Here is a 13,562-nt window from a genome sequence, read left to right on the forward strand (position 1 = left end):
GACATTCAAACGTAACTGGGTGGCCTGTCCTTCACGTCCCGTCTGGCGACCCTATTTGCCATGTCTCTTGGCAGAATCCCATTTGCCGGACGGGAAAACTGAGGCCCCGAGTCAAGGACACACACGCGCAGAAGAGGATGGGGTTTGATGGAGGCCCTGAGTCCAACTCCTAGAGCAGGGCACTCTCTTCCTGTCCCCTTCTGAGGGCTGGCTGGGGGCAGGATCTGGACACCCGCGTTTCTCAATGCTGCCCTCTGCTCAATGCCACTTTCCAAGGAGCTGATCCCTCCCACCTGTGACCTCACTCGCCTGTGTCCCCCGCCCTTGCCATTCTTGGCCTCTCCTCCCCCGTTTGGGTACCTTTGAAGTCCTGTGTCCTTGCACCTGGGAGCCTAGGGCTGGCCCTGAGACCCTGAGTCTCCACCGTGCCCGAGGCGGGTGTCCCCTCGCACCCTGAATTTTCGGGAGCAGCAGGGTCTGTCATGGGGAGAACTCGCCCCCTTCCAGTAGGAAGAAGGAGGTTTCTCCTCAGGAGTCGGAGGAGGAGGAGGGAGGTGAGTCACCTGCGGTTTTCCAGCGGATGTGGGTTTCCAGCTGAGCGATGGGAATTCCACGGGTTGATAATGGTTTTAGTGGAGGTTCAGGTTCAGCCGGGGCCGTCTGGTCAGCTGAGGCCATCTGCGTGCAGGCTGAGGCTGAGCGTCCCCGGGCCCCGCTGCGGAGGGGACAAGCTAGCATTGAAGAGCGTCTGTCTGCTCTGTGTGTGCCTGATGCGCATTGGGCTCAGCAGCCCAGGCCTGTGGCTGGACCTTGCAGGGTGTGGACACCTCGCACTTGTCACCCAGGCCTGACTGTCCCCAATTCCAATGAGCTGCCAGTGGCTCGGGCGGCCTCTGAGGTGAGCCTGCTGGACGGCCACCTTTCAGTAACTGAGAGCCCCTGGCTGCCTGCGGAACCAGTGAGCTCCACGAGGACCGGTCCTGTCTTTTTTATTCAGAGACACGTTAATGAGACCCAGAGAACACGTGACCCGGCCAGCAGCCCAGCACCTGGGGCGTGGTGGGCTGCCTCTGTCCCCGGTCACTGCTGGTTACCCGACTGCTTCTTTGCCTATAAAGCTGGTCAGGGCCCTCCAGCCCGTCTTTACCTGACCCCGCTGAGTGTCGGCGGCCACCACAGCCTGTGGGCGTGGGGAGTGGCATCATCATTTGGCAGTGAAGGAAACCGAGGCTCAGAGAGGGCAGAGCCCTTGCCTGAAGTCACACAGCTGGCAAGCTGGCCTGGGCCTGTCTCCAGAGCTAAGCTCTTCACCGCAGCCGCAGGTCGCCAGTTCTAAGGAGAACAGAGGCAGTGGCCGCGTGCAGTGTGGGCTGAGGTGCCAGAAGCTGCCCTGGCCAGGGATGGCGCTTGGTAGTACCACCCAGGAGCCAGGACAGGCTGAGTGCCCTTACTGTCACCGTCCCTCAGTGTTTCTGGAAGGAGGCTTGATGGCCTGCGAAGGCAGTTCCCTGTACTCTCTCCCCTTCCTTAGTGGGCACCTCCTGTGGCCACACCCCAGCTAGATGCTGGGGTCTCGGAGGTAAGGTCCCCAGATCAGGCACCTGCCTTCGGTCTGGTGGTGGGACTTGTGGTGGCCGTGTAGGTGATGGCCACCTGGGCAAGGCTGCGAGTGAAAGGCGCGAGACTCTAGGGGGACAGGGTGGCACTGCCTGGCCTCTGGGGTCAGTGAAGTTGGGGGCCCCAGGATGCATGGGCGTTGGCGGGCTGAGTGGCAGCCAGAGCACACCAGGCGCAGGAAGCGGCAGGAGCCCAGGCCCGGGGCCATCGGTGACCAGTATGTCCAGCTACAGGGAGCAGCAGGGCAGGAAAGAGGGCTGGGCCTGCCCGCACCCCCACGGGGCACTGAAGGGCCCAGGTTTCCCTCAGGGCCCCTGCCAGCCCCAGCCCTGGAGCCCCCAGCCCACCTGAGCCACGAGCTCGGACTCCCGCGGGCTCAGACAGACAGACAGACAGACGCACCTGGGGCCTGGACCTGTCTCCGCCTCCAGCTCCTTAGTCTGGGTGGTCCCTGGTCTGGGTGGTCCCTGGTCTGGGTGGTCCCTGGTCAGGGCCTCCGTTGTCTGAAGTGCAGCGGGTCTGACGGGGAGGGGAGCCGGTTCTGACGGGTGCTGCCTGCGCAGAGCCACCGGGAGCCATGGGCGGGAGCCTGTGGGTCACCTGCACTCACGGTAGCACTTAGCTGTCCCAGGAGGGCGCGCAGCTGCCCTCGAGCCGGCCCGCAGCGGGTGGGGGGGGGGCAGGTGGCCTTCAGATGGCTGCGGTGGGGCCTGTGGTCGTCTCTGTGGGGGTCTCGAGCCTGGGCAGTGCGTCGGGCGCCAAGAGCTCGGAAAGTGGACTCGGGCTCAGGCTGGAGGCCTGCCGTCGGGCTGTCTTGTGGGGACTGACAGTGTGTGAGTGTCCCCAGCCACACTGGAGGGTGTCTTGGGTGCACTAGACAGGTGCTCCATGAACTGTCCTCTGGGGAAGTGGCCTGAGTTTCCTCTGTCCTTCCCCCTGCATCTGTGACCGGGGGTGCTGCTCATGGGGGGACCTGTCCCTTGGGAGCTGTCACTGTGGAGCACTGTTAACCCACAGCCGGGTCCCTTTACCCTGGGGATTGGGTGCCCACAGGGACCCTCAGTGCCACACAGAGACCCCTGGGGACAGTCCTGCAGGGGGCATGGGGAGCCTTCGCGCCATGGAGCCTGAGTTGGGTCCCTGTGCAGGCGGCCTTCAGGCCTGGAGGCGGGAGAGCAGCCTGTGTTCCCGGGGCTGCTGACAGGGAGCCTCCTCCCCGAGCCTTCTGTGTTTTCGGCTCACCACTGGACGCAGCGGCCACCTCCATCCTGCTCAGGCAGGAGCAGCCAAAGAGGCTGTAAGATGCGCCTCTTGGAGGGTTGGCTCTTCTTCCTAACTCAGCCATGATCCGGCTCTCCGCTCCCTCCCCTCAAGTCTTCTCCTGAGACTGGAGAGCTGCCTCAGGGCTCTGGAAACGCCCGCCTGGTGGGAACCCCAGCTCTGCCCCAGCTCTGAAGTGTTGCTGGAGCCCTGACCGCTAAGACCCTCAGTCTCCTCATCTGTATTATGGGCACAGCAGCAGAACTGGCCTTTAAGGGCTGCTGTGGATGTAACTGAGTTGAGGCACGTAAAGGGCCCAATGCCTGGCAACCAGAGTTGCTTGGGTGCTGTGATTATTGTCATTAGGCACAGGAGTGACATGACTCCTCAGTTAGCAGGGGCTCAGCGAGTAGGTTTTGCTGAACACAGCGAAGCCAGAGTCCTGCAGGCCAGTGAGGGCAGCAGGCCACACAGCCAGCCCAGGGCAGGGCCGAGGCCAGGCTTCAGTGTTCTGGGGACAGGAGATTGGCACTGTCTCCCTCTTAGAGCATTGCCCTGCATGGGCCTCGGCCCTTCTGCGGGAGTCAGGCAGGAATGTGGTTCCTCGTCCTCTACCCAGCCTCCCTCCCGCCTCCCACCTGGCCTCCTGCTTGGCCTCCCACCCTCCCGGAGGTCTTCAGGCAGCAGCTCAGCAGGAACTTGAGTCCTGTTTAAGCCTGGCTGCCTGGGGCAGCCTTTGTGCTGCGCCTCAGCTTCAAGGCACTTGCCAGGGGCCTCCAAAGAGCCTGAATCTCTTCAGTGGGAAACTGAGGCCCAGAGAGGTTAAGTATTGTTTGAGGTCACACAGCAGCTGGACACTTAGGTCGGTCACAGAGGATGGACAGGGAGAGAAGACCAAAGTTTTAGGGGCTCCTTTCTTTGGGCATGGGCTTAATATATGGCTCTGCCTGATGGTGGTTGTGAAGGGGGTGGGCAGGGTGAGATTTGAGGAAAGGGGGGAGGCTTATTCAGAAAAAATTCTGCCATTTCACTCAAAACTCTCTCTCTCCCACTGTTTCTCTCCCCTCCCCCCCAGGGATTGAACCCAGGGCCTCCCACATGTTGGGCGAGACCTGTATGCTGAGCCACACCCCCAGCCCTGACCTCAGAACTGTTGACACTGGGGCTGGATAATTCTTTATTGAGGGGTGGGGGTACCAGGGATTGAACTTGGGGGCACTCGACCACTGAGCGGCATCCCCAGCCCTGTTTTGTATTTCATTTAGAGACAGGGTCTCACTGAGTTGCTTAGTGCCTCGCCATTGCTGAGGCTGGCTTTGAACTCGCGATCCTCCTGCCTCAGCCTCCCGAGGTGCTGGGATGACAGGCATGCGCCACCCCACCTGGCTGGATAATTCTTTGTGGTGGGGACTGACCTGTGCCTTGCAGGACACCCAGCAGCATCCTGGCCTCTCTAGCACAAGCTGCCCAGGGCCAGCGGGGAGTGGACCAGCAGACAGCCTATGGGAAGTGCTGGCGGAGGGCAGAGCATGACCTGGGCCTGGACAGGATCCTGTGACATTTATTCCAGCACTTTAGCGGAAGCGAACAGAAGGACAGATGTTCCTAATCTCAAGATCAACCCAAGGGAGTTGCATCCTGGAGAGCCCAGCCCCGGGGACCCCGGGCATCGCCCTCGCAGCCAGCCTCCCAGGGCCACCTCTCATAGCTGCCTCTTTCTCTTCCCAGGGTGACATGGGAGCATTGGGTCCCATCGGCTACCCAGGACCCAAGGGCATGAAGGTAAACAAGGGCTTCCCCCAGTTCAGGTCTCATTGCACCAGAAGGGCGGGTGCCCCAGGGGATGCTGGGAAGCAGGCGGGAGGGCGCCCTGTGGGTGCTGGACAGCAGCTGATTGATCCGGAGCTCAGCTCCGCCCTGGCTGGAGAGCCAGATGTCATCTGTATGTCATTTAAGCCAGATGTCTTTATTGGACACCAGCCCTCTAGCTGAGCACGTGTCCAGCATGGTTCCGGGCTTGGGGGTCATCGCCAGGACCATAGGAACTATAATGGGGAACAGTGAGCCCTGAGCGGAAGGGGACACGAGGACGGGCCAGCGCCAGGCCAGCCCAGTTTGGCCTGTTTCCGCGGCATCGGCACCTTCCTCCTCTGGGCTTGTCCCCGGTGTCACCTCTGCCAGCTGCTCCTCCCCTCCTTGCCCGTCAAGATGGGGTTGTCTCCTCCTTTTGCAGTCGGGGACAGTGAGCCCAGGCTGGGGGAGCGAGCTAGGTCTTACGACACAGGGTCCTGGTTGAAGCCAGCCAGCTCCTGGCTTCTGTGGCTCGGGCCTCACAGCGGCCTCTGGCCTTTGTCTTGCAGGGACTGATGGGCAGCGTTGGGGAGCCCGGACTGAAAGGTGATAAGGTGATCGGAATACTCCCTTGTCGCACCGTGGGTTATCTGCATGCCGCCCCTCCGCCCGGAGGCTGCCGCTCAGCTCTGGCCAGGTCCACTGCCCTGCGCTCTCCCGCCTCCCTCTGTCCCTGGAGTCTGGGCTCCCAGCTTCTTCTGGTCCCTGTGGGTGGGGCTCCAGCTGACCCTCGGGGGCCTGCAGACCTCGGCAGAGAGGACGTGAGAGGTTGGGGGCCCGGGGCTTAGCCAGCAGCTCTCAGAACCCGGAGTGCCAAGCAGGGGTGGCACAGGGGCTTGGAGGGCACAGCCACAGAGCACGGAGGGCGGCGGTGACCTGGAAGGAACCAAGGGCACATGAGGTGTCCTGGCATGGGCCTGGGAGCCCCGCCCAGAGAGCGCGCCATCTGAAATGCAGGGGAAGCCGGGCAGCCTGGGCCGCCACCTGCTTCTCCAGCTGCCCCCACCCAGGAAGGCCCCCGGCCACGTGGCCTCTCTGTGGCTGTAGGACTCTAGCAACGTCACCTGGTGCCACATCAGAGCTGAAGGGGGAGATGGGTCTTGGGGTCCGCCAAGGGGCCGCAGCTGGCTTGGGTCAGCAGCACTGCAGTGACAGGCCAGGTAGGAGCAGCCCCGCCCTCCCCCGCAGTCTCTGGTCCATCCTGGAGCCCGCAGAGGACGTGGCGGGATCCGAGGGGTGCGCTGCTGCTCTGGCTCCTGCGTCCAGCCTCCCTGCCCACCTGTCTTCAGGGGCCGCCTCACCTGAGGCCAAGGAGCAGGTGTCCTATGCCAGGCACCCAGGAATGCTCCAGAGGGATCACCCCTTCCTCTTCCAGCCCCAGGTGACGAGGGACCTGCCCGAGGCCACCCTGCTGCTAAGTAGGGAATCAGGGCTCAAAGGGCACCTGGCCCAGAAACCTCCACCACCCAGCAGAACAGAGGTCAGAAGGACAGAGCAGATGAAGCCCTGGGAGGTCACCTGATCTGGGGCCTCAATGTCACAGCTGGGGACACTGAGACCCAGAGTGGGGAAGAGATTCATCAGAGGAAGCGTGTGCTCTCCTGGGAGCCAACCCAGGCCCTCTGATCCCCAAAATTAGAATTTCTGGGCAAAATGGACACATGGGATTGTTCTGTGCAGCCCCAGCCCCGGGTAGCCGCCCCTTGCCGGGCCAGCGAGCCCACGCCTTGCCGTTTCCGCCTCCCTCCCTCCCAAGCCTCTGGGGGTCCCCTCTGCCTGCTGCTGCCTGCTGCCTGCTGCCTGCTGAGCCTCCCTCGGGGCCTCCCTCTGTAGGGGTGGGTGTGGGCTCCCCTCACCAACCTGTTTGAGGGGGAGACACCTCTGCTGTGGAAAAGCTGAAGTCATGGTCAAGGAGAGGGGCTGCGGGGGAAGTGGGGGGCACAGGGAGCTTTTTATAGGTCCTTTGCAGAGTGGCTTGGGCTCGGAGTTGCCCTGGAACATGGAAGTAAAAGCGTCAAGCAAAGGAGCTGGGCTGCTTCGAGGCCGCCTGGTCACTCAGACCCGCTAAGCTCTGGGAAAGAAAGAACAGAGGGGGAGGAGAGGAAATCATGTTTATTGCCCATAGTTTTTAGGGAAGTCTTTGTGAGGGGGGTAGAGGGGACTCTCTTTCAGTCTCTTTAGTGGGGAGGGGTCTCCGATCAGCCACTCACACAGACCGGCCCCCAGCCCTCTTCTGGGATGACAAAGCCGTCCCTTCAAGTCCTGTGGATCCTCCTTTCCAGAATCCCGGATTTTCCATGACCCAGCCTGGCCTGGGGCCTCTCACAACCCCTTGGCTCCTGCTGCCAGCGGAAGCACATTCTGGAACCGTGGCCCTGCCAGGGACCCAGCTCTCTAAAGCCATTGTCCTGATTTCCCAGGCTCCTTTTAAACCTGCCTCCTCTATTCTAATTTTTTAAAGGAACTCCCTCACTCTAACTTGAGACTTAAAAATAATAATAATGATAAAATGTCCCTTGGTTCTCAAAACCCCAAGATGTCGTACAGGATTTTCCAAATTGGAAAAACCAAAGTAAGTTCAAGAAAAATGGTTTTTATGTTCAGTTCTGGCCTTTGTTCTGCCAGGGAAGTCCTGCTGGGTCCTGGCCTCCTGTACAAGGCAGGTTTGCTCAGATCCCCCCATTCCTCCTCCTCCTCCCAGGACTGGACGTTCTCTTAGTCCTGGGGCCCGCGGGCGGTGGGTGATGCCCAGCGTGGAGAGCTGGGACCAGTTTCCAGCTCCCAGAGGCAGGACCGCTGGACCCGGCCTGTGACAGCTCATTTACTAGAACCTGGCTGGTCCAGGGAGGGGGCAGAGAAGGCCTCCCCTGGCCAGGGTCCCTGTCCCCGGCCGTGCAGTGCATCATCCTACCAAGGAGCAGCCGGACCTCAGGCAGGAGCGCCGCTTGGTGTCCACAGTCTTCCGAGTCAGGCCACCTGCTTTCTCATGCTGTAGCTGATTAGAAGCAGCTAATTAGAAGAAGGTCTGGCTGCTGGCCCAGAGGGAGGGAGTGACAGCTTCCAGCCGTAGTGAGTGATCAAACAGCAGACGCCCCGCTCAGAAGCCCCCGTGAGGACCTCCCCCGGTTCCCTCACCACATGCACAGTGTCAGTATGGAGGAAGAGGGGGAAGGTTGAGGAAGGATCTTTGAAGTGCAGGTTCGCCACAAAAGGCCAGGTGACCGGCAGCGGGGCCCCCAGCCCCAGGAGGGAGAGCTGAAGCTGGTCTGCACCCAGCTGGCTCGTCCCCCCCCACCCCGGGGCTGCCTTCTCCACTCCGGTGGCCCGTCCAGCAAGGCTGACTGGCCAGGTCCCACTTGAGATCGGCCTCCACAGGGCTGTCCCTCACCAGTGGGCCTGGCCGTCGGGGAGACTTCTGGGGTCCGCGTGGCCCCGCTCACAGTCTGCTTTGCTGGTGTGTACTCAGGGCGAGCAAGGGGTCCCAGGTGTGTCCGGAGATCCCGGCTTCCAAGGAGACAAGGTAACTGCTTCGGGAACTCCCCGCCCCGCACCCCTGTCCCGCCCCACTCTGCACCCCTGCCCCACCTGTCCCCTGGCCTGGCTTCCTTCCCAGAGCCCAGCGTGGGCAGGACCACCTGGGACGGCTCTGTCATACAGCCCTATCTGTCCTCCCCAGCCCCTGCCCTCCCAGTCTCACCTCCTACATTGCCCCCAAGGACAGCTCTGGTCTGTGCTCACAGACCTCCTGGCTCCCCACCCAGCCACGCAGGAGCCCAGCCCAGGGCCCTCCCCACTGTGGCCCTGGGCTCCCGCCCTGTGAACTGCCAGCTGTGCCTCAGGCCCTTTGTCCACTCTGCTGCCCACCTGCCCCTGCCCCCACTGCCTCTCCGCACCACCTGCTCAGAGGCCATGCTGTCTATCTGCTCGGAAAGTGGCCGTTTCCCTCCCTGGGAGCCCTGGACAGCACATCTGTCCTTCAGTTCTGACACCATGGAGACTTGTGGGCAGGCACCCCTGTCCCCGACAGTGAGTTCCCCCACAGGGCCCTGGGCTGCTCTGAGCTCTCCTCAGGGCCGCACTTCCCAGTGGACATTCAGGACTGTGTGTGAGTGGCCTTGCTGACCCATTGAGTGGGGGGCGTGGTCATCACCACCAGGATGGCCCTGCCTGCAGAGCCAGCTGTGGCCTGAGGACACCAGCCCCCGTCTGCCCACGTCGACACCCTGGGCCACAGCTGGACCTCTGCCAGCCAGTCCACCAGGCCCAGATGTTGGCCAGCTCTCCCTCCACCTCTGCAGCCGTCCCTCCTGGCTGGCCATCCTGAGCTGCCTTAGTGTCCCCCTGGGGTGGCTGCTGCTTCTGGCAGGGTCCATGGGCCTCCAGGGCTCCTAGGGTCCTGGGAGGACAGGCTGCCCTTTCACCCTGGCACTAGGGCCCAGCCTCCAGGGGTGCAGACAGGTGTGGTCCCTGAGTAGAAAGAAAGGTCCTGCCCTCTCCACGAGGGCCTTGTCCAGCCCGGGCTGGAGGGGGACGGGCAGCTGTTCTCGGCCTCTCTGGTGGGCGCTAACCCAGCCTGCCCACTCTTTTCCAGGGCAGCCAGGGGTCGCCAGGGTTCCCGGGCGCCCGGGGCAAGCCAGGCCCTCTGGTGAGTACCTTCTCCCAGCACCCCTCCACCTGGGCGTCACCTCTGTCATGGGATGTGGCTGGGGTGCCTTCCCATCAGGGCCTCCCGTCCTCCTGCAGGCACAGATGGACAGGGCAGGGCCATTTGCCCATTTCCCTGATGCAGACACCGATCTCAAGGTGCAGTGGTCACCCACATCACAGATGGCCTCGTTCACTGTGGGCTACTATAGTGATGTCACTTGTCACAGCGGTGTCACTAACTGTGCCACCATCAGGCCCTTTGTACCACTGTTTCTTTGAGGGCCGCCAATCACCAGGAGTTAGGGTTACTGTCCCCATTATATAAAGATGGGGAGACTGGGGTTCTGAGGTCGTTCGCCTGGGGTCCCCCTGCTGGAGAGTGTGGGAGTCGGGACTTGAGGACCGGCTCAGGTGATTTCATGCGTATATGCTCCAGAACGTTCTGACCACCCACCACTCCAGGAGATGACGCAGGGACCTCGTGAGCGCCACTCCCCAATCTCTTCTCTTCCACAGGGCAGAGTCGGAGACAAAGGCTCCCTGGGGTTCCCTGGGCCCCCTGGACCTGAGGTACGTGTTGCTCTGTCTCTGGCTGCAGCTGGACTGGGTGTTGTCCTGGGGAAACTGAGGCCCGGGGGTGTGGGGGGGACGTGCTCCAGGTCACGTAGCATATGGGCGATGAAGCAGAGCACAGCGATTCCCGGATCACAGCTCTCCTGTCCTGGGCTCTCAAAACACCCAGGACAAGGAGCTGGCCTCCGAGTCCTTCCTCAGGTGGCTCTGGGGTCCAGGTGGACAGTCCGCCTGTGGTGGACTGTCACGAGCAGGCCGACCTCTTCAACCCCTGCACGTTCCTGGGGCCAGGCCATTGTCTGTGTCAGGGTCATCTGCACCCAGGCCACCCGACAGGCCCCCCCACCGTGCACCCAGAGCCCCGGGCTCGGCCATCCGTGCTGCCTCTGCATCCAGGGGAGAGTGGCCCTGCGGTCCTCCAGGCCTTTCCAAAGATCACTTCTGGAATCCCTGGACAGACAGGGAAGGTTTCCTAAATCCACAGTCTGACTTTCCACTTGTTGACTTTGGCTGCGACGCAGCCCTATCTTTAGACAATGAAGTTGGCCCCGAGTCCCTCCGCTGGTCACTGTGGAAAAAGACTTCTGAGTCCGGGATTCCCAGCAGCCTGGCCAGCCAGGGTGGAAGGCCTGCGCCCTCGGGTTTATGAGGCCCCTCCTGCGGCCAGCAGGCTGCGGGGTCCTAGGATGAAGTAAAGTGCCCCCGAGAGGGGCAGGGGAGGGGAGGCCGCTACCTCATTCGCAGACAAACCGAGTCCCAGGGCAGGGCACGGACTTCCCCAGGGCCACTCCACGCAGGGTGGTTCAGGTCGCTCTGACGGTGTCCCGGGCCCTGGACAGACAGCCCCCCCCCACCTTGGCGCTGCCGTGATTGGCGACTCCATAGCCAGGAGGTGCCTCTGCTGGGCTGAAGGCAGGAGCTGGCTGAGTCAGGAGACAGCTGAGAGGGCCACTGTCCCCGCTGTCCAGCACCCAGGGGAATGTCTCCCTCGCTCATCCTGGGCCGGATGTGAGTGAGTACCAGAATTTAACCAGCATCCTGCTGCCAAATTCTTCTTGGTCCTGGGCCACCTGGGTAGACTTGTTTGCCCAGCACAAAGGACTCAAAATCATTGTGGATGTAGATATTTTTTTTTTTTTTATTGAGCACTTACTAGTGCTGGGCACCAAACTCAGTGCTTTGCCTGTGTTGTTCACTTAAGCCTCAGTACAGCCCTGCCTGTAAGGTGTGTGTTACAGATCAGGAATCCAAGGTCCAGAGAGGCTAAGGAACTTTCCTGCAGTCACACAGTGAGTGAGCAGAAGGGCAAGATTTTCATCTTTTCATTATGAAGGAAAACACATGGAGTTTTGGCTTCAGGGTTAGCTCCAAATTCAGGACTGTTCTTGCTTTGCCTGTAAGCAGGGTAAGAAGGTATTTGAACCAGAATTGTATAAAAGTTACTAAAAGGTTAAAAGAGAAAGAAAAAAAATCTAGCCAACTTACGAAGGCAAAGTGAAAAGGAAACATTTTGGTCGAAGAAACTCGTAAATTTTGGTTTTTAGCTGGCAGGAGACTGAGGTAGTGGGGCTGCCCTAAAAGCTAATGGGGTTCCTGGCTGAATTAACAGAGGCATCACACCTAAAACAAGGAAGGGGATGTTTCTGTACTGGCGCTTGTTCTTCAGCCCACCCCAAAAGAAGCGTGGGTGTCCTGGTGGTCACCAGCAATGGAAACCAGTCAACTGGAGAGAGCCAGGTTGAGGGCCCTGGGCCCCTGACTAGCAGCCATTGAAGACACAGAGAAGGACCCACCTTTGGGGACAGGGGAACTGGTCTCCAAATTATACAGAGAGCACTGACCGCGGGAGGGACCCTGTGCCTCTGGGACCCCAAGTGGCCACCGGAGGTGCTGAGGGGGACAGAGGCTATTCCCCTACCCCCGGGGCAGGCTGCATCAGGGGGACCGTGGGGCATGGTAGGTGGCGCAGGGCCAAGTCCCACAGGCCTGGCTGGGATGTCACTGGGATCTCAGCCCCTGACAGAGGCGCTGCGGTTAGTTACTTCAGCGTGTCCCAGCAAACCAGGAGGACAGTGGCACGGCAGGGGCTGCAGCTCATGGCAGGGCATCCCAGGCTGGTGGCTGGCGGGAGCAAGGTCCCAGACCCCAAACCTCTGTCCCAGTAACTTCGCGGGACTTGGGACTTCTGGGTGGGACCAGCTCAGGTGTGGCCTCCTGCACCCTCTCGCGCCTTTCCTTAGCCGCTGAGCTGCAGGGCGGGGCGCCCGTCCCTGTCTAGGATTGAGGAGTGCACATGGGGCGCCTCCGCCGCTGCAGCCGGGTGCCCACCCAGGTTAGCTCCTGCGGGCCGCCCCAGCCCTTTCCTGCAGGGCCCCGGTGACCCCAGCCTCTGCTTCCCCTCAGGGATTCCCAGGAGACATCGGCCCCCCTGGGGACAATGGCCCCGAAGGCGAGAAGGTGAGTTCCTGCCCGGAGCAGCCCCGCCCAGGAGGCAGAGGACGCCCTCTGAGACCCTGTTGTTCCCTCCTCTCAGGGGAAGCCTGGAGCGCGAGGCCTGCCCGGACCCCGAGGACAGCTGGGGCCCGAGGTGAGACGCGCCTGTCCCCCACTGCCCTCTCTGGCCTGTCTGCGGCCCTGGGCCACCCCGGCACATCCACCTTGTCCTGTGTACCCCTGCCCCTGTGGCCCACCCAGGGACCGCAAATGCCCTGGCCTGGCAGGAGGGGTCTCCCCCATCTCTGCTGCCCCCTCCCTCACTGCCATGGCGTCCCCCCTGCCCCCCACCAAGCTTCTGGTCAGCTCACGTCACACAGCAGCGTGTCGGGACATCTGTCCAGGAGGGAGGGGATTGTCAGCCCCATTTACAGATGAGGCCCAGGACGCGGAGAGGCAGAGTCTGCAGGTCCCTGGTTGGTGGCAGGCAGGGCCTTGACAGGAGCTCAGGTCTCCGTTAGCCTCGGGTTTCATGCCACCCATCTGTCACCGTCTGCTCCCGGGAGTGGCCAGAGCACTTACTAGTGGCCTCCGTAGTAGCGGGGGAGGATCTGCTCATTCTCGTGCGCTCACATGGGGGGCGAGAAGGGTCTCCAGGGGCCTCTTGGTTTGGCCCGTGTGTGAGGCTCTCCTGAGCCCAGTGACACGTGGCCTGGGCTTGTGGCATGGCAGGCAAGGCTCCCAGGACCGACCACAGGCAGGCCGCACTGACTCCGTCCCTTCTCCTGCGGGTTCTGGGCCTGGCAGGGCCCCAGCGCTGGCTCCGGGAGCCGCCACGTGAGGCTGCTTTCCTGGAAGCTTGGGGGTGCCCCTTGGTCGGGCCTGGCCTGCCAGAGGGGACAAGTTTGGAGGCTCCGTGGGCCGCCAGAGGGCTGGGGAGTCCTGGGAGCCAGCAGCCGGTAGGAGGGAGAGGAAGGAGGGACGGCCCCCGCCACGTGCTCCTGTCTGCACTCCTGTCGCCTCGGAAAACCCTCCTACCCTCCTGCCTGCCTTCTGCTCACTGCTCCAGAGCCCATCCACGGCCCCCTTTGTTACCAAACACCCGCTGGACCTGGCCCTGGGCCTTCAGGAAGGAACAGGCGTCATCACTGTCCCTTCACCCAGGACCCAGCTGAAGCCAC

General features: G+C 62.0%; 1 protein-coding gene across 5 annotated transcripts in view; it reads left to right on the forward strand.

Annotated features, from left to right (window-relative positions):
- Col27a1 (collagen type XXVII alpha 1 chain) overlaps window positions 1-13,562 on the forward strand; it is a 125,421-nt gene that overhangs the window by 59,488 nt on the left and 52,371 nt on the right. For all 5 annotated transcript variants that reach the window (XM_071600861.1, XM_071600862.1, XM_027949442.2 and 2 more), the window contains 7 exons: window positions 4,606-4,659; window positions 5,238-5,282; window positions 8,195-8,248; window positions 9,320-9,373; window positions 9,892-9,945; window positions 12,352-12,405; window positions 12,482-12,535. In XM_071600861.1, coding sequence (XP_071456962.1) covers window positions 4,606-4,659; window positions 5,238-5,282; window positions 8,195-8,248; window positions 9,320-9,373; window positions 9,892-9,945; window positions 12,352-12,405; window positions 12,482-12,535 — 369 coding nt within the window. The remainder of the gene's footprint in view (window positions 1-4,605; window positions 4,660-5,237; window positions 5,283-8,194; window positions 8,249-9,319; window positions 9,374-9,891; window positions 9,946-12,351; window positions 12,406-12,481; window positions 12,536-13,562) is intronic.

This window comes from Marmota flaviventris, chromosome 13, assembly GCF_047511675.1.
Source record: "Marmota flaviventris isolate mMarFla1 chromosome 13, mMarFla1.hap1, whole genome shotgun sequence".
In the NCBI taxonomy this organism is placed as follows: Eukaryota; Metazoa; Chordata; class Mammalia; order Rodentia; family Sciuridae; genus Marmota; species Marmota flaviventris.